The following is a 19,254-nucleotide window of genomic DNA, read 5'->3' as shown; positions in this document are numbered from 1 at the left end:
ATAATCCTCAACACTGGCACACAGCAAGGATGCATATTCATCCCTACTTCCTGTACACCCATGACTGTGTAGCCAAATTCCATACAACTGCAATCTGCAAGTTTGCTGACAACCCCACCATTCTAAGCCAGATATCAAATAATGATGAGTCAGAACAAAGGAAGACAACTGAGTGCTTGGTGTCGTGGTGCAATGATATCTCTCTCTCTCAATGTCAGCAAAACAAAAGAACTGATCCTTGACTTCAGGAAAAAAGGAGGAGAACACGCCTCTATCTAGATCAACGGAGTGGAGGTGGAGACAGTAGAGGACGTCAAATTCTTTGGAGTGATGATAACCAACAATTTCCACTGGACCTCCCACGTAAATCTGATGGTCAAGGAAGCACAACGACGCCTATTCTTCCTTAGGACGCTTAGGACATTCAGCATGTCCATGAGGACCCTCACCAACTTTTACAGATGCACCTTAGAAAGCATTCTATCTGAGTGCATAGCAGTTTAGTACAGTAACTACAGGATTGTAAGAAACTACAGAAGGTTGTGTGCACAGCCCAGACCATCATGGAAACCAACCTGCCACCCATGGACTCCATCTACCCTTCACATTGCCACAGAAAGGCTGCCAACATCATCGAAGACACCTCCCACCCCGGTAATGCACTCTTACAACTTCTTCCATCAGGCAGAAGATAAAGAAGCTTGAGCGCACTGTTTCAAAAACGGCTTCTTGCCTGCTGTTATTACGCTGATGAATGAACCTAATTTCAATCTAACGTTGGCCATGCTCTTGTACGCCTCCTGTGCAGTATGCCTCGCTCTGTCTAAGCACCCTATGATTCGTATGTCTTTGCTTAATATGAATTTCCTGTACTGCTCGCAAACAAAGCTTTTCACTGGACTTAATTATGCGTGACTATGATCTGCCTGTATTATTCACAAATCAAAACTTCTCACTGTACTTAGGTACAGTGACAACAATAAATCAAATCAAATCAGGGAATATCAGAATGTTTTAATTGATTTCTGAAATGTATTAAGGACAGTGCAATTATTTTAACAGCTCCTGGAGACTACTGTGTGGAAAATAAATTTGTTGTTCAACCATCCAATAACTGTCAGGAACTGTTTATGACAAAAAGCCAGTTCATTAAACAGAATTCTTTGCTTCGATCCTCCTCCAAAAAGATCATCTCCGAGTTCACAAGACAACCTTAAAAATATTCAAAATTTACGAGGGAGTTGTCTTGTAATTTTCTGCGAATTGCCAGCTTTTATTTGTGGCTTCGGCACTGTCATCACTGCTCGTGTTTCAATGGTATCATGGTGGCCAGATTTCAAGAGAAATGAGTCGCCACCTGGATTGGGATAGAAGGCTTTGAACTGCCAAAAAATCAGTTTTTAAACTCCAGTAGACAGTAGCAAGTCAAAAGTGCAGCAGAACAAGCCCAGTCATCATTTTAACCAACTATTTGCTCTATTCTGCTGGATGGGTAGAATTATAGAGGTCTCTTTTGCCTTCTCTGGAGCAGAAACATTAGTGTGTTTGTTTTTTTAAAAAACAAGTAGAGGAAACAGAATTGGTAATACTTTCAAATTAAAATAAAGTCCTGAAGAAACTCTACCAGTCTGGCATGATCGCTGGAAAGTGAAAGAGAGTTACTGTTTCAAGTCCCTTGACTTTTGTTTGGAAATATTTTCTCCTCTCTGAATGGTGGTGGATTAAAATCAGAATGAGTACAAAGACAGAAAATCAATTTTGTACAGACATTAATCTTGTACATAATAATGTGACTGAAGGAAAATATGCTGCTTTATATTTTAGTCTGAAAGCTATTATTTTTATCTGTCATAGTGTCTGAGAAGGATACAGTTACCACATATGAACAGAATGATGAAGTATATACAAACTATCATCCCTGAAGAGGATGGTCCGCCGTATGCCATAATTCCATCATACATCACCATATTCCAATCTTCACCAGTTAAAATCTGTTTGAATGCATCCAGAAACATTTTCTTAACTAAATACAGACAAGTTACACTAAATATAACTTCAAAGTTTGCGAGAAGATTTGTAGCTCAGGTGCTCATTGTTGTGGTTCTGTTCGCCAAGCTGGGAATTTGTGTTGCAGACGTTTCATCCTCTGTCTAGGTGACATCCTCAGTGCTTGGGAGCCTCCTGTGAAGCGCTTCTATGATGTTTCCTCCAGCATTTATAGTGGTTTGTATCTGCCGCTTCCGGTTGTCAGTTCCAGCTGTCCGTTGCAGTGGTCGGTATATTGGGTCCAGGTCGATGTGCTTATTGATTGAATCTGTGGATGAGTGCCATGCCTCCAGGAATTCCCTGACTGTTCTCTGTTTGGCTTGTCCTATAATAACAGACACGGAAAGAACAATACTAGCCAAGGGACTCAACTACAACCACAGGGACGCCAAGACAGCAGACTTCCTAGCAGTACTAGAATGCACACTCAGGAACAATGGACTGACAGAAGAGACACAACAAACATTGAGACACAGTATCGTACCTCTGATAACAAGGAAAAGACAAACACATAACCTCAACACCAAGGAGAGGGAAGCACTAAAATCACTAAGAAACAATAAGAACATAATCATACTACCAGCAGACAAAGGCAGAATGATGGTCATCCTAGACAGAGCAGAGTACATCCAAAAAGCACAACAACTCCTTGCAGATACCAACACTTACCAAAAGAAAGTGTTTAACCCCACCCCACAGCTCACCAATAGGATAAACAACACACTGAGGAACCTACAAAAAAATGGACAGATAACCAGGTTTGACCTACAAAGGATGAAACCTGAAAGCAACAACACCCCCAGATTCTATGGATTACCTAGAGTGCACAAACCAGACATCCCACTCAGACCAATAGTATCACTACCAAGGACACCATCACACAAACTGGCTAAAGAACTACAACAGATCAGCGGATCCAGACACTATACAGTCAACACAGGAATTCTTGGACATCATCAGAAATATACACATAGACAAGGAAGAAACTATGGTCTCATTTGATGTAACGGCACTGTTCACCTCTATCAACAAAACCCTAGCCAGAGAAACAATAGCCAACCTGCTGGACATACAGAACAGACAACAGGACGGTAAACCTATCAACAAAGACTGCATACTCAAACTACTGGACCTGTGTCTCACAACACACTTCACATTCAACAACCAAATATATGAACAAATCAATGGCACACCCATGGGCTCATCCATCTCTGGACTCAGAGCAGAAGCGGTAATGCAAAGATTAGAACAAACAGTCTTACTGCAAATTCAACCCAAACTCTGGGTCAGATATGTGGATGACACCTTTGTAATCATTAAAAACACAGAAATAGAGAACACACACTGGATCATCAACGCCACACTCCCAGGAATCCGATTCACTAGAGAGGAAGAAAAGGACAACCAACTCCCATTCCTAGACGTGATGGTTCAGAGAACACCTAATGGAGAATTCACCACAAAGGTAAACAGGAAAGCCACACACATAGACCAAGTCCTGAACTACGAAAGCAACCACCCCAACACACACAAAAGAAGTTGCATCAAGACACTGTTCAAAAGGGCCACAACACACTGCAGTACACTAGAACTGCAAAAAGAGGAAGAAGAACACCTATACAATGTATTCACCAAAAACGGATACCCGCGCAATTTCATCAACAGATGCCTAAGGGAAAGACAACGGAACGAGGACATGCCGCAACCCAAAGAATTAGCCACGTTACCATACATCAAGAACATTTCTGATCTGACAGCCAGACTACTGCGACCACTAGGACTCATAACAGCACACAAACCAGCAGCCACTCTCAGGCAACAACTAACCAGAACGAAGGACCAGATACCCAGCATGAGCAAAACCAAAGTAGTGTACAAAATCCCATGCAAGGACTGCACAAAACACTACATAGGACAAACAGAAAGACAGCTAATGATCCGCATCCATGACCACCAACTAGCCACGAAACGACACGACCAGCTATCCTTAGTAGCCACACACGCAGATGACAAGCAACAGGAGTTCGACTGGGACAACACTACTATTTTAGGACAAGCCAAGCAGAGAACAGCCAGGGAATTCCTAGAGGCATGGCACTCATCCACAGATTCAATCAATAAGCACATCGACCTGGACCCAATATACCGACCACTGCAACGGACAGCTGGAACTGACAACCAGAAGCGGCAGAGACAAACCACTATAAATGCCGGAGGAAACATCACAGAAGCACTTCACAGGAGGCTCCCAAGCACTGAGAATGTCACCTAGAGAGGGGACGAAACGTCTGCAACACAAATTCCCAGCTCGGCGAACAGAACCACAACACTAAATATAACTTGTAATAAATTATAATAGCTTGATGACTGAAAATGTAACAGACTCATTATACATAACTGAAAGCTACTTTTCCTTCATTTTTAACTGAAGTAAATGGTGGGGCTGCAAAATGAACAAAAGTTTGAGCATCAAATGGAGTACAGGTCTGAGCCAATGGTCCTCTGGTTTTCTAATGGCAGCACTTTATAATGGGGAGGTATTGTATGAAACCTAGGCATTCCACCCAAAAAAATTTCCATAATGAAATGTTTGTTGGAGCACATGTTAAGATTAAACATTAGACCACATCAGAGCCGTTGTATTTGAATACAAAGATAATTGCTTTTGTATTTTGAAGTAGCATTTTGCACATATATTATGCATTTCATCAAAGACAATTAAATGCCTGAATGTTTCACAATTCGACATATGAAAAGCAAATGTGCCAATTAGCTGTCACCTGCGCTTAACTATCAAATGTTCCAACAAAAACAGATTAAATATTATGCTGCAATGCACGTCACCTGGGACTACAACTGTAAACACAGAAATCCTAATACTACCTTAGGAGACTATCCAAAAATGGAAACAGCCAATAGTTTTCAAGATTTTCAGTTCTTAACTAATATAATTAAATTGTGTAATGAACTTTGTGGGCGGCACGGTGGCACAGTGGTTAGCACTGCTGCCTCGCAGCACCAGAGACCCGGGTTCAATTCCCGACTCAGGCGACTGACTGTGTGGAGTTTGCACGTTCTCCCCGTGTCTGCGTGGGTTTCCTCCGGGTGCTCCGGTTTCCTCCCACAGTCCAAAGATGTGCAGGTCAGGTGAATTGGCCATGCTAAATTGCCCCTAGTGTTAGGTATAGGGGTAAATGTAGGGGTATGGGTGGGTTGCGCTTCGGCGGGTCGGTGTGGACTTGTTGGGCCGAAGGGCCTGTTTCCATACTGTAATGTAATCTAATCTAATCTAAAAAAAACTTTCAAGTATACACAACTGAGACCAGGAGTCAAAAATGAACCTGAAAACCTTCTCCCGCTTGGTATTTATCTGCAGTATTCTTGTTACGCTTTGCTGCTACTTTTTTTCTAATTTATACATTGCCATAGTACAAGAAAATCATGACTTTTTTGAAAATATTTCTCTAAAATGTGACCTAGAAAGGATTGATCAACCATTAGGAGTGTAATTTAAGAGAGCCAAGGCTGCAACACTATATAGTTATATATAGTTATTTACAGTTCCTTTGAATGCATCTTTCACTGTTCAGGTAGTCTGTTGAATTGTCCATGTAATGACCTAGTAATCTTTAAAGTAATTTCAAACGTTAACTTAGTTTTCTCATCTCTGTCAATATGAACATCACAATCCACACGATACAAGATTGTTGTTTTACTTTTCTGTCGTGCATACATGAAAAAAGAAAATTAGTTCCCCTGTAAACTATATACAATGGAAGTGTAGATCCATTTGTTAAAGAGAAATACACAGTTTTGTTATACACAGTGTACAAACAAACCATTGCTTCATCATTGGTTAAGTATAATTACCTGAAATACAGTGAGAAGAGCTTGTGGAAAGTTATCAAAGGTACTCCGTTTTGTTTGCGTTTCATCAAAGTTAAATTTGCCACCAAAAAGTTGCATTCCCAGCAGTGAAAAGATAATAATAAATAAGAAAAGCAGAAGCAGCAGGGAAGCAATGGATCGCATTGAGTTCAATAACGAGGCCACCAGGTTACTCAATGATTGCCAGTGCCTAATAAAACACAATTACATTATTGGAAGACTGGTTTTAAAATAATCTCATCATTAAGAGATACTTCAGACATTTTGTGATTGATCTATTCATAAAATGGATGAATTCAATAAAATTCATAGTTCTGAAATATTCCACTTAGTCATGACAGTAACTGGGAAAAAACATCAACTGCATCTCTTGTACTGTATAACTTTGTCACATGTTGTGTGGATGAGGAAAAGGGCTGCAGGGAGGATGAGCCAACTGACAACTGTATTGTGGTACGGGAGGCCACTCAAGAGGGGGTAGTAAAAAGACAAGTGGTAGTTGTAGGGGATTCTACAATTTATATACAGAATTGAGAGTCCCGCGTGGTGTGTTGCCTGGCCAGTGCCAGGGTAAGATATATCCCTGACCGGCTTGAAAGGATATTGGAGAGCGCGGGGGCGGGGGGAGTCCAGCTGTTGTGGTCCAAACCAGAACAAACAACATTGGCAAGAATAGGAAAAAGGACCTGTTCAGGGATTATCAGGAGCTAGGAACCAAAGTAAAGAACAGATTCTCAATGGTTATAACCTCCAGATTACTCCTGTGTCACGTGCAAATCGGCATAGGGATGTGAGAATAAGTGAAGCAAACAAGTGGATAAAACAGCTGTGTGGGAAAGAGGGATTCCTTTTCATGGGGAACTGACATCAGTATTAGAATAGGAGGGACCTGTACCACTGGGACAGTCTCTACTTGAACCGAGCTGGGACCAACGTTCTAGTGAAAAAGGTAAATAGGCTGGTCAACTGGACTGCAAACTAAAAAGTGGGGCAGGTGAACCTTCCCCCAGCGGGAAACAAAGCAGCAAGTTAACATCTTTAGGGCTGGAATCAAGTGTGTGGAAAAATATGAAAGAAATGACAGGGAAAGAAAACTCAGGAGATGTTTTTGAAGTCTCCAGCACAGACACAAATAGGACAGATTGTTTAGAAAGGGTTAGTAATCAAACTTCAAGCACGCTGGGCAAACGAATGACAATGAGAAGAGAGATGGTTAATCCAGGACTGAAGGTGTTATATCTGAACGCAGTGTAAGGAATAAGGAAAATGAGCTTGTGGCAGAGATTAAAATTGACAGGTATGACGTGGTAGGCATCACAGAGATGTGGCTGCAAGAGGATCAAGATTGGGAGCTCAATATCCAAGGATATACATCCTATCAAAAAGATGGGCAGGTGGGTAGAGAAGATAGGTTGGCTTATTAGTAAGAAATGAAATTAAATCAAAAGTAAGAAATGAAATAGGGTCAGGTGGTGTAGAATCTGGGTGGGTAGAATTGAGGAAATGCAAAGGTAGAAAAACCATAGTTGGAATTATGTACAGGCCTCTAAACAGTAGTCAGGAGTTGGGGCACAAAATACACCAAGAGATAAAAAGGATGTGTAAAAAAGGCAAAGTTACAGTGATCATGGGGATTTTCAATATGCAGGTGGACTGGGAAAATCAGGTTGGTAGCGCATTGCAAGAAAAGGAGTTTGCGGAATATCTATGGCATGGCTTTTTGGAGCAGCTTGTGTTGGAGCCCACTCAGGAATAAGCAATACTGGATTTAGTGTTGTGCAATGAGACAGACTTGATAAGGGACCTTAAGGTGAAGGAGCCCTTCGGAGGCAGTGATCATAATATGATTGAATTTACTGTGCAATTTGAAAGGGAGAAGATAGAATCAGAGGTAACGGTATTACAGCTGAATAAAGTCAACGACAGAGGCATGAGGGAGGAGTTGGGCAGAATAGACTGGGAGAGGAGCCAAGCAAGAAAGACAGTGGAACAGCAATAGTAGTAGTTTCGGGGAATAATTCAGGAGACACAGCAAAAATTCATCCCTAGGAAAAATAAGCATGGTACAGGGAAGATGAGGCAACCAAAGCTGAATAGGGAAGTCAGGGATAGCATAAGAGCAAAAGAGAAAACATAACATGGTGAAGGGCAATGGGAAACCAGCAGATTGGGAAGCTTACAAAGACCAACAGAGGTCATCAAAAAAAAAGGAGGGAGAAGATTATATATGAGGGTAAGCTAGCCAGTAATATAAAGGAAGACTGTAAGAGTTTCTCTAGCTAGAAAAGAGCAAAAGAGGACATTGGACTGCTGGAAAATGAGAGATAGTAGTGAGGAACAAGGAAATGGCTGAGGAACTGAATAATTATTTCACATCAGTCTTCACAGTGGAAGACACAAGTAATATCCCAAAAATTAAAGAGAGTCAGGAAGCAAAGCTGAGTATGGTGGCTATCACCAAGGAGATGATGCAAGAAAATCTGAAAAGTCTTAAAGTGGATAAATTACCTGGACCAGATGAACTACACCTCAGAGTTCTAAAGGACATAGCTGAAGAAATAGTGAAGACATTAGTGGTGATCTTTCAGGAATCACTAGTGTCAAGGAGGGTCCCAGAGGACTGGAAAATCGCTAACATGATACCCCTGTTGAAAAAAGGAGTAAGGCAAAAGATGGAAAATTACAGGCCGATTAGCATGGGTAAGATTTTGCAGTCCACTGTGAAAGATGAGATTTCTGAATACTTGCAAGTATATGGTAAAATAGGGCAAAGTCAGCATGGTTTCATCAAGGAAAGGTCATGCCTGACAAATCAGTTAGAGTTGTTTGAAGAGGTAATGAGCAGATTAGACCAAGGAGAGCCAATCAATCAATGTTATCTACCTGGACTTCAAGAAGGCCTTTGACAAGATGCCGCATAGGAGCCTGCTGAGTAAGATAAGTGCCCATGGTTTTAGAGGCAAGGATGGTAGAATGGATAGAATATTCGCTGTCTGGCAAAAGGCAGAGAGTGGGAATAAAACGGTCTTTCTCAGGATGGTAGCCAGTGACAAGCGGTGTTCTGCAAGGCTCAGTGTTGGGATCACAACTTTTCATTTTGTACATTAATGATCTGAATGAAGGAATTGAGGGCATTCTGGCTAAGTTTGCAGATGATACAAAGATAGGTTGAGGGACAGGTAGTATTGAGGTGGCGGGGAGGCTGCAGAAGGATTTGGACAGTTTAGGAGAGTGGGCAAAGAAATGGCAGATGGAGTACGACATGAATAAAGTGTGAGGTCATGCATTTTGGTCAGAAGAATAGAAGCATGGACTATTTTCTAAATGGGGAGAAAATTCATAAGTGAATGCAAAGAGATTTGGGAGTTCCAGTCCAGGATTCTCTCAAAGCTTGTAGGTTGAATCAATAATAAAGAAGACAAATGCAATGTTGGCATTTATTTTGAGAGGACTTGAATATAAAAGCAGGGATGTACTTCTGAGGTTCTATAAAGTTCTGATTAGACCACATTCAGAATATTGTGTGTGGTTTTAGGCCCCATATCTCAGGAAGGATGTACTGGCCTTGGAGCGTGTTCAGAGGATGTTCATGAGAATGATCCCAGGAATAAAAGGCTTAACATATGCAGAGCATTTAAGGACTCTGGGACTATACTCGATGGTGTTGAGAAGGATGAGGGGGGGGATCTCATTGAAACTTACAGAATACTGAATGGCCTGGACAGAATGGATGTTGGGAAGGTGTTTCTATTGGTAGGAGAGTTTAGGACCCGAGGGCACAGCCTTAGAATAAAGGGAAGACCTTTTAGGCGGAGACAAGGAGAAACCTCTTTAGCCACAGAGTGGTGAATCTATGGAATTCATTGCCATAGAAGGGCAGGTCATGATCATATTTAAGACAGAGGTTCTTGATTGTCAAGGTAATCAAGGGTTATGGGAGAAAGCAGGAGAATGAGGTTGAGAAACTTATCAGCCATGATTGAATGGCAGGAGTCAAAAAAACTGCAGAAGCTGGAATCCAAAATAGACAGGCAGGAGGCTGGAACAACACAGCAAGCCAGGCAGCATCAGGTGACTAAATAGCAGAGCAGACTTGATGGGATGAATGGCCTAATTTCCGTTCCTTTGTCCTATGGTCTTATATTAAGATTGTGATAAAGGAAAGGAAGCAAGGGAACTGGATTATAGTTTTTACAGTATATTTGCTTAATAACCTTACACTTTATTAATACCTTTCAGAAAGCAGTTCTAATCATAACAGCCTTTGTTACCACAAATACTTTTTCAGGTACACTGTTGTATAGTCCACACATTGTCATTTTTAAGCTCCCTTAGCGCCCTAACTCCACTATAGATTAGAGTGTTCCATCAGGGACTTTTCACCTAGAGTGTACTGTACACCGTGACCACACTTACTAACAATTTGAAAAGGTATATAAACGGGAACCATTGTGATAGTGGAGTAGAACATGGAACATAGAACAGTACAGCAAAGAACAGGCCCTTCAGCCCACGATGTTGTGCCGACCACTGATCCTTATGTATGCACCCTCAAATTTCTGTGACCATATCCATGTCCAGTAGTCCCCAATGACCTTGCTTCCACAACTGCTGCTGGCAATGCATTCCATGCTCTCTCAACTCTCTGTGTAAAGAACCCGCCTCTGACATCCCCTCTATACTTTCCTCCAACCAGCTTAAAACTATGACCCCTCGTGTTTGTCATTTCTGCCCTGGGAAATAGTCTCTGGCTATTGACTCTATCTATGCGTCTCATTATCTTGTATACCTCAATTAGGTCCCCTCTCCTCCTCCTTTTCTCCAATGAAAAAAAGTCCAAGCTCAGTCAACCTCTCTTCATAAGATAAGCCCTCCAGTCCTGGTAAACCTCCTCTGAACCCTCTCCAAAGCATCCACATCTTTCCTAACCAAAGTTTTATAGAGCTGCAATAAGATCTCACAACTCTTAAACTCAATCCCCCTGTTAATGAAAGCCAAAACATCATATGCTTCCTTAACAACCCTGTCCACTAGTGTGGCTATTTTAAGTGATCTATGTACCTGCACACCAAGATCCCTCTGTCCTCCACACTGCCAAGAATCCTATCTTAATCCTGTACTCAGCTTTCAAATTTGACCTTCCAAAATGCATCATCTCGCATTTATCCAGGTTGAATTCCATCTGCCACCTCTCAGCCCATCTCTGCATCCTGTCAATGTCCCGCTTCAGCCTACAACAGCCCTCTATACTGTCAACAGTAGATTTATTGGTTTCCAGATCAAGAGTATGCCTTGACATTAACATTATAAAATATGCATTTTATTCCCTGTTCTCAGGTCTAAAATATAACTTACAATGTGACTGTTAAGGATACATAATTATGGAATCAAAGTTAAAAAAAATCAGATTTAGAATAAAGCATGAACTTGACAAACAAGTAAATTAAGCCAAATATTGTAAATCTTACCTTGTCACTTTGAATATTCTTAGAAGCCGAACACATCTAAATACTGAGATTCCCAAAGGAGACATAATTTCCAATTCAACCAGGATGGTTTCAATGATTCCTCCACACACCACAAAGCAATCAAAGCGATTAAAGAGAGAAACAAAGTATGCCTGCAGACCCAGGCTATACATTTTCACTAACATCTCGCATGTGAAGAGAGCCAGTAGGACTTTATTTGCAATGTCTATAATGTAAAAGAAAAATAAAACAATGTTTACTCATTATTGACATAGCAATGTCATCAATCATGCTTTCTATTTCTGAATTGATGGTTTCCAATTGCGACACAGCTGCTTTAATGTAACTTATTTAATGGAAACTAATTCAGGATAAAATGACAACCAATTTAATGATAACTAGCCTTACATAAATCTCCAGAAACTCTTGAGCAAGGCATCTTCGGGGACAGTAACTATAACAAAGTAAAAGAAAACATCCATGCAAAACTTTCCACATATAATCAAAAATAAGAGATGGCATTATTGATGATAACAATTTGTATGATGTGGAGGTGCCAGTGTTGGACTGGGGTGGATAAGGTCAAAAGTAACACAACACCAGGTTATGGTCCAAATGGTTTATTTGAAATCACAAGTTAGTCCTTTGTCAGTTGAAGTGATTGTATGCTGCATAGTAGAATTATTACGAGATGCGAAAAATTAAAGAATAGTTAGAGGGTGTAAAAATAGCATTGAGTAAACCAATTCTGAAAATGAAATATTAATTGGGATTTTCTGAACCTGCTGAGGACAGGCTGAGAAGCATGAACACTGACTGTCAGTGGTAGAAATCTAACTAGTGCAGATGACTGATGTGAGGCCAATTGAGCTACTTAAATAGGATATTAAGGGGCACTTTCCACTTCCACAGGAATACTGCCTGCAATAAGAGACATGCCACCACATGGAAAGACCACCAGCTGAAATCTCGCAAACTTCCATCAGGTCGCCATCTTCTAACACTGCCGGTTGTTCCTAACTCCCAGGCCCTGACTTCTCCAAACACTACTTAAGAGAGTGCTGAGCCATTGATGCAACCTCTCCATATTGGGCAGGCCACCTTTCTTAACAATAGTTCCCAGACAATTAGGCATAATCAAGTGTCACCAGCAATTTGGTTATCTGGGTCCTGTCACTGGCTGAAACAGGGTTTGCCTAGCACCTTTGGTCCAGCAGCAGGGTTTTTGCCTTGACAAAATTCAGCTTCAAATGAACAGACCAGATTGCAGCAGTAAGACCACAAGAAGATGAAGAACCTATTTCAAGCTCAAATTTGTTTTTCTATGGTAAAAATAAAAGTATTACTGGGAAATGAAAGTACTGGTTGTATTAGATCTCCATGTTGAAGTATCTGAGACGAGTACAATGGATCATCAAAAACACTAAAAATGGATTGTCCACATTTTGAGGTTTGACACATCAAAATTTGCCTACTAAATAACATTTCTGACAACTCGGAGTAACCTCCAGTAACCTGAACGAGAGCTTTTTCTCTTGGAACTGGTGTGCCAGTTTTGCAAAACAAATCAAGCCTGAGAAAAAAAACTATGAATTTGGGCAGCACGGTGGCACAGTGGTTAGCACTACTGCCTCACAGCGCCAGAGACCTGGGTTCAATTCCCGCCTCAGGCGACTGACTGTGTGGAGTTTGCACATTCTCCCCGTGTCTGCGTGGGTTTCCTCCGGGTGCTCCAGTTTCCTCCCACAGTCCAAAAGTGTGTAGTTTAGGTGAATTGACCATGTTAAACTGCCCGTAGTGTAAGGGGCAGGGGTAAAATGTAGGGGAATGGGTGGGTTGCGCGTCGGTGTGTACTTGTTGGGCCGAAGGGCCTGTTCCCACGCTGTAAATAATCTAATGAAAAAAAAAGATATTTGAAAACATGGGTCAGAATCATATAGGGGTTGAAGCAATGTGATAAGATGTAATTTATGGCAGAATCGGACAAGAAGTCTAGTGCGGCCCATGTTGAAATCTGGAGCTTCTCACTCCATGTTTTTTTACAAGTAGCATGACAAGTTTTTTGCTGGGCAACTGCAAGTTGCCAATTAAGAGGGATTATTGTTTGTTAACTGCCTTGTTAATGGTCCAAATCACCTCAATAATATCTTGCCAAACACACCGATCAAGCTGGATATTGTAAAAACATATCATGAAAATCACAGTAGGCACCCAGAAACTTGAACTCATCGCTTTGACTGAAGGACCTCCATGTTTCTTAGGACCAAACAGCATCTCAGGGAATGATATACATGCACCGGCCACACACATTCCTGGGCCACAGATGTTAGCATGAGTATTTGAAAACTCCTCACGACCATCATGGCACATCTATGACCAATTTGTAGGATAGTAAAGATGCACAGACTTGCATTACAGGGTGCACTGGCAACTTGCACTGAAAGCTTGCAGGAGGGACATTTGTGGTCAGACACATGCTCAACTCTCGATTGGACCAGGCTGTATCACAGGGGTGCCCTCTGGTTGATTCCGGGCGTGTGGCGAGACAGGATCCTCAGTTTGAACTTCCACTTGTTGGGGTAGGTTAGGTAATGTGGAGGTGGAGTGTGAAGGGCCTGGCCACCTCTACAGTGCCCTGGCTGGAGACCTCTGAAGGAGCTGTGTGAGATTCATCCTCTGGCTAAGTATCTGCAGGCGCCATCATATCTCCTTATGAGGAAGGGGCACTTGGAATGCTCTACAGGTTTTCTGTATCCCTGCTTCTAATCCCTCAATCTGGAAGACCTATGGCCAGAGTAATGGAGTGCAGACATGTATGCCCCTCCAGCAGAACCTGAGTGCTGGATCTGGCTCTCCATGCCATCCTCTAACCTATTCATGCAGGCAGGCATGATCATAAAACTACTGCTGAGATTCTGGGCAAAAAGGTCAGTGCATCCTACACTGCAGTTTGTCGCTCCTGGTCCACTCTGTGCATGTGGACGAACTCCCTGATTGTCTACATCAGAGACCTCTCCTGCAATCCTCTGTATGCCAGGAGTATTTCTTCCTTGCCCAGCTTCAGAGCTGTCACAATGAAGTGCCCTATGAAGTGTCAGTATCTGAGCTGGAGGAGGTGGCAGCCTTGCCAATGCTTTGAGGCCTCAGCATTCTCATTCTTGGAGATGGGTAAGCTGGCCATTTCACTGCAGTGCAGGCAACACCTGCAAGATAAGAAACAGAATGCATAGCAGCCAGTATTTAGAAGTGATATGTGATGAATAAGAGCATCAGCAGGATTTATGTGAGAGTTGCAGTGGAATGAAGAATTATACTTCCCTGATTGATGGGATACGGAAGTTTCAGCATCCCTGCAGGAATGGTCCCTGTTATCTCCCATCTCCCAGGAATAATAAAATTCTCTTCTCGTAGAGGGCATGTCAGGCACTCTTCCACTCATACAGACTCTCTATGCCATGTTACAGTGGTTTCTCTTGTAATGAACAAAAAATAGGAATTGAGTGAGGTGAAAGTGGATGGCGCAGTTGTTAGTGCTGGTGTAGCTTAGTTAAAGGTGGTGAACAAGTAGACTATATAGAGGGCATGTAGCGTTTGTTGTGGGAGGTGAGTATAGGGGGCAGGATGTGGTGGTGTGAGAATGGATGATGGAAGACGTTGCAGACAACGGCAGAGCTTGTGCTTTGGTGGGAGTTGGGTGCAGTAGTGGAGATACAGTGACAGAAGGGTGTTACACTCATCCTGGTGCAGCAGAGTAGGTTTTTGCTTGGACAGTGAAGATGGCACTGACCTAGGTGGCGGCCTCAGAGCAGGTTTTCAGGTACTGTGGTGTCTTCTGCAGGTCCTCTGGGAAGAACACTCCTCTCCTTTGTACCACTCCATCAACCAGAACCTTGAGATTGTCCAGCATATCTTATTGGTGCCATCTTCCAGAAGATGTCAGAAAAAGGGAATATCCTTGACTGAGGTAGGGCAGCTTCAGTGTGCTAAGTTTATCGAGTACACAGACGGCCTTTTAAAGAAGACGCAGACACAAGGGCTACAACCTGAGTGGTGAATTGTTCCAGGAATAGCATGTGATAAGATGGAGTCGAAATTGGACATAAGGGATACAATCAAACTAGGGTAGGTAAACATAATTCACCAATAAGATGCAAGATTCAGCCTGTGGAATTTGTTCTGTACAATTGCCTCCAGTAGAACAATCAACTCAAAATATAATCCCTTCACCAAAGAACTTTAATTGTTTTTCAGTTCCACCTCATTCTATAACACGTTCTGTTTGTACATACAGGTAGTTCTTCTGTAACGTGTGTTTTGTCAGCGCGAATCGGCTATAAGGCGATTGATGAGTTGTGGACGTTGTTTGCATAACGTGAACTTTCTGCTGAACGGGTGTAGTGGATTTTCCGTATCACAATCTTTTATAGCACAATTTCTATTGCGGTTTCCCATGCTGCAATTTTCTAAAACGCGAGGTTGCAAAAGAACACAACTTGTCGCCTTGTAGTAGAACGCCCTGTATGCTTGTGTGCATGTTTGTCACGGAAATTGGGAAACTGACTTCATAATTTTGATTAACTCAAGGAAATCCATCCGGCATGTTCAAGTGCATACCAAATTTGAAATAAAACCACATCTGTTTAAAAATTCAAAACTTTGTTATATCAACTTTAGGAGTGAAAAGTGAGAAATTTATTCACTCTTCTGAATTTGTTTGTAATATATGACATCAAATTTTTGGGCTTTAACCAACCAACTCTAACCTATACTCAAGTGAGAGATGATCTCATTGAAACTCACAAAACTCTTATAGGGTTTGACAAGATGCATGTAGATGTTTCCCCTGGCTAGTGAGTATAGACCAATTGATATAACCTCAAAATAATGGGCAGAACATTTAAAAATTAGATGAGGAGGAATTTCTTATCTCAGAGTCGTAAACTTTTGTAATTCTCTACCCTGGAGGAGTATGAAAACTCAATAATTGAGCATTCCGAAACAGAAATCGATAGATGTCTAAAGACTAATGATATAATTGGGTACCGGTACAGTATAGGAAAGTAGCATTGAGGCAGATAATCATCTATAACCTCGATGAATGTCAGAGCAGGTTTGGCAGGCTGAATGGCCTATTCCTATTGCTATCCCACTTTCTCACATTTAAAGGTAAGAAAAGAAAAACCCTAAAATAACTCAACTGTCTTACAAAATGCTTTTCCTTTATGCCATGCTTCTGGCAGGTAGTATGATTCAAGAAATTTCAAAGCCACACTCCGTCTTCTAACAGACATTCACCCTCTACACTAAGGTCAAACCTAGACTGCCCACATTTTGCCAGATGCTTTGATAAGTATCAAGGCAGCCTATGTTCGCAGGTTGTTCAAGTCCTGACAAACCAGAAATCCTGAAATTCCAGAAATTGATTAGTTGAGTTGACCCTCTTAAAATTGCTTTCCTCAGAGAGTTTTATTTCTGCTCCCAATCACAAAATAGCAAAGACCTGTTACTGAGAGCCTGCATCGCTGCAGCAATCATTCTTTGGTATATAACATAGTGAAAAAGGTTTTAAAATTTACAAATTTCGTCAAATTTCTCTGCCATTCCCAAGGCAACAGGAAATCACATGGCCTTTTCTCCAATGTTATTTGTTTATGATCTCTTCTTTTCAGAACATATTGTTTATATTAACTGAAAGTTAGGTTTATAACAAAATCAGAATTTAAAGTTCAACATTCATAACATAATAAAGGGGTTGGTTAGCTCGGGTGGCTGAATGGTTGGTTTGCAAAACAGAGAGATATCAACAACATAGTTTCAATTCTCACATTGGCTGACATGACCATGAAGGGCTTTCTTCTCAACTTCTTCCCTCACCCGAGATGTGCTGACCCTCAGATAAAAGATTTTTTGTCTCTCTCTCTCTCTCTAGTGAAAAAGCTGGACTATGGGGCAGAAAGGGCTAACCTTCAGAAGATAACTAATATAATTCTTTTATTCAAGTAGGGAGGGTGACAGAAAGCAGGAAACTGCAGCCCACGGAGCTTAACATTTTTCATTGGGAAAATGCTAGAAACAATTATGAATCAAGTTTATAGCAAGTCAATTAGTTGGTTGAAGGTAATTAGGCAGAGTCAAAATGGTCTTATGAAAGAGAAATCATCTTTGAGAAATCTATTTGGGCTGAATCTTATGTTTTCTTTGGTGAAGTGTGAGTTTCATCAAGTTTATGGAAGTTTCTTTCTGCAAGGTCTAGCCATCATATTTTTCAAACTTGTCCCAGTATTCTGTTCTGCACCCTTCTTGTGCAATTCTAGTGACATTCTACCAGTTGCTACTGCCAGGATATCCCAGAATGGACCAGCATCTCAGGCACACCCACTATCTTTGAAAGGCCATTCTGAACCGAGACAAGCACTGTTTGATCTCATTGCCTGGTACCTAACATTTTCTCTAACACAGCAGAGTATGGAAAATTGGTGTTGTACTTTGTAGGCAGGGACCTGGAGATACTGGTGGACAGTGTGGTACAGAGGCAGTATGTCCTTTTCCATCTGGACTAGCTGAGAAGGCCATAACACCAGACTGGAAGAATGCATAGTAATGTATGTTGAAGAGAAATGATCTTCTCCACTCTACCAATTAAGTGCTATCATCTTCTCTTGGATACCTCATGCTCTTTCTCTGCTCCTGCATTCACTGGACAACAAGGCTCAATCTCTACCATTGTTACTTCGTTTTTTTAAATTCACTCATGGGAAGTGGGCATTGCTGGTTGGCCAGCATTTATTGCCTGTCCCTAGCTGCCATTGAGGCTGTTGCACGCAACAATTTCCTTCATTCATTCTAACCCATCCTACACCAATAACATTGTATCTCCTCTGTGCTGTCCACACTCTCGCTTGGGACACCTCCCCAGCTGCATCAAAAGTGTGCTACCCACTATCATCTGGGTTAATACCTACTGTGCTCTCATTTCATGAGGAAGTCAGCATTGCAGGAGCAGGAAAGTCAACATTTTGGGCAGGACCCTTCATCAGGCCACATTTAATCAACTCTGACTTTCTAGCATCTGCAGTTCTCACTGTCTCCTATGACAATCAGAGCACAATAGGTCAGAAAGAGTCAAGATGGGTGGTGGATTGCCAGACATTCAGCTCCTCACCATATATGAGGATAGCATCCTGACTCTGACTGCCCTGAGCTGCTGAATGATTGTGTCCAAGTGCCTGGACTGGTATAAAATGCTACCCTTGACTTTCGGCATGAGAACCACCAAACCAAAAGCTATCTTCCTTGACTTGACTGATCACTGCTGACAGGGAGAAAGTGAGGACTGAAGATGCTGGAGATCAGAGTCAAAGAGAATGGTGCTGAAAAGCACAGCCGGTCAGGCAGCATCAGGAATTCCTGATGAAGGGCTTATGCTTGAAATATCAATTCTCCAAGTCCTGGGATATTGCCTGACCGGCTGTGCTTTTCCAGCACCAGACTCTTCAACTTTAATCACTGCTGACAACCGTGCTGGCATTGTGTTGTCTGAAAAGGCACAGCAATGCAGAAGGATTGCGTATCTCTGGCTGAAGGGAATAGCACAAAAAGGCAATGCAAGACAGGGATACAGTAAGCATCCAGGAAGATACAAAGTGATTGAGCACTAATAGAGAAAGGCACATAGTCCTGAAATGCAGCATGGTTCAATTCATGACCTGGATTCATGTTGCTGAGCACAAGTTTCCTTGTTGCAGTATTATAATGGTAGCTGTCGATGCAACCTGTGGTGCAACACTGAAGCACGGAAACATACTGTCAGTGGACTGGAGATGTGCATGAAGGTTCTCAGAGGGTGGCACAT

At 41.8% G+C, this 19,254-nt stretch overlaps 1 protein-coding gene across 13 annotated transcripts in view; it reads right to left on the bottom strand.

Annotated features, from left to right (window-relative positions):
- LOC122559001 (voltage-dependent L-type calcium channel subunit alpha-1D-like) overlaps positions 1 to 19,254 on the bottom strand; it is a 672,668-nt gene that overhangs the window by 253,577 nt on the left and 399,837 nt on the right. For all 13 annotated transcript variants that reach the window (XM_087994295.1, XM_087994294.1, XM_043708069.2 and 10 more), the window contains 3 exons: positions 11,403 to 11,628; positions 5,917 to 6,124; positions 1,871 to 1,991 (listed from right to left, as the gene is read on the bottom strand). In XM_087994295.1, coding sequence (XP_087850421.1) covers positions 1,871 to 1,991; positions 5,917 to 6,124; positions 11,403 to 11,628 — 555 coding nt within the window. The remainder of the gene's footprint in view (positions 1 to 1,870; positions 1,992 to 5,916; positions 6,125 to 11,402; positions 11,629 to 19,254) is intronic.

This window comes from Chiloscyllium plagiosum, unplaced genomic scaffold (assembly GCF_037043375.1).
Source record: "Chiloscyllium plagiosum isolate Xiang-an unplaced genomic scaffold, Cpla_swu_hap1 HiC_scaffold_14, whole genome shotgun sequence".
Taxonomy (NCBI): domain Eukaryota; kingdom Metazoa; phylum Chordata; class Chondrichthyes; order Orectolobiformes; family Hemiscylliidae; genus Chiloscyllium; species Chiloscyllium plagiosum.
Note: the sequence above shows the minus strand (reverse complement) of the source record. Positions and strands in the feature narration are given on the sequence as shown.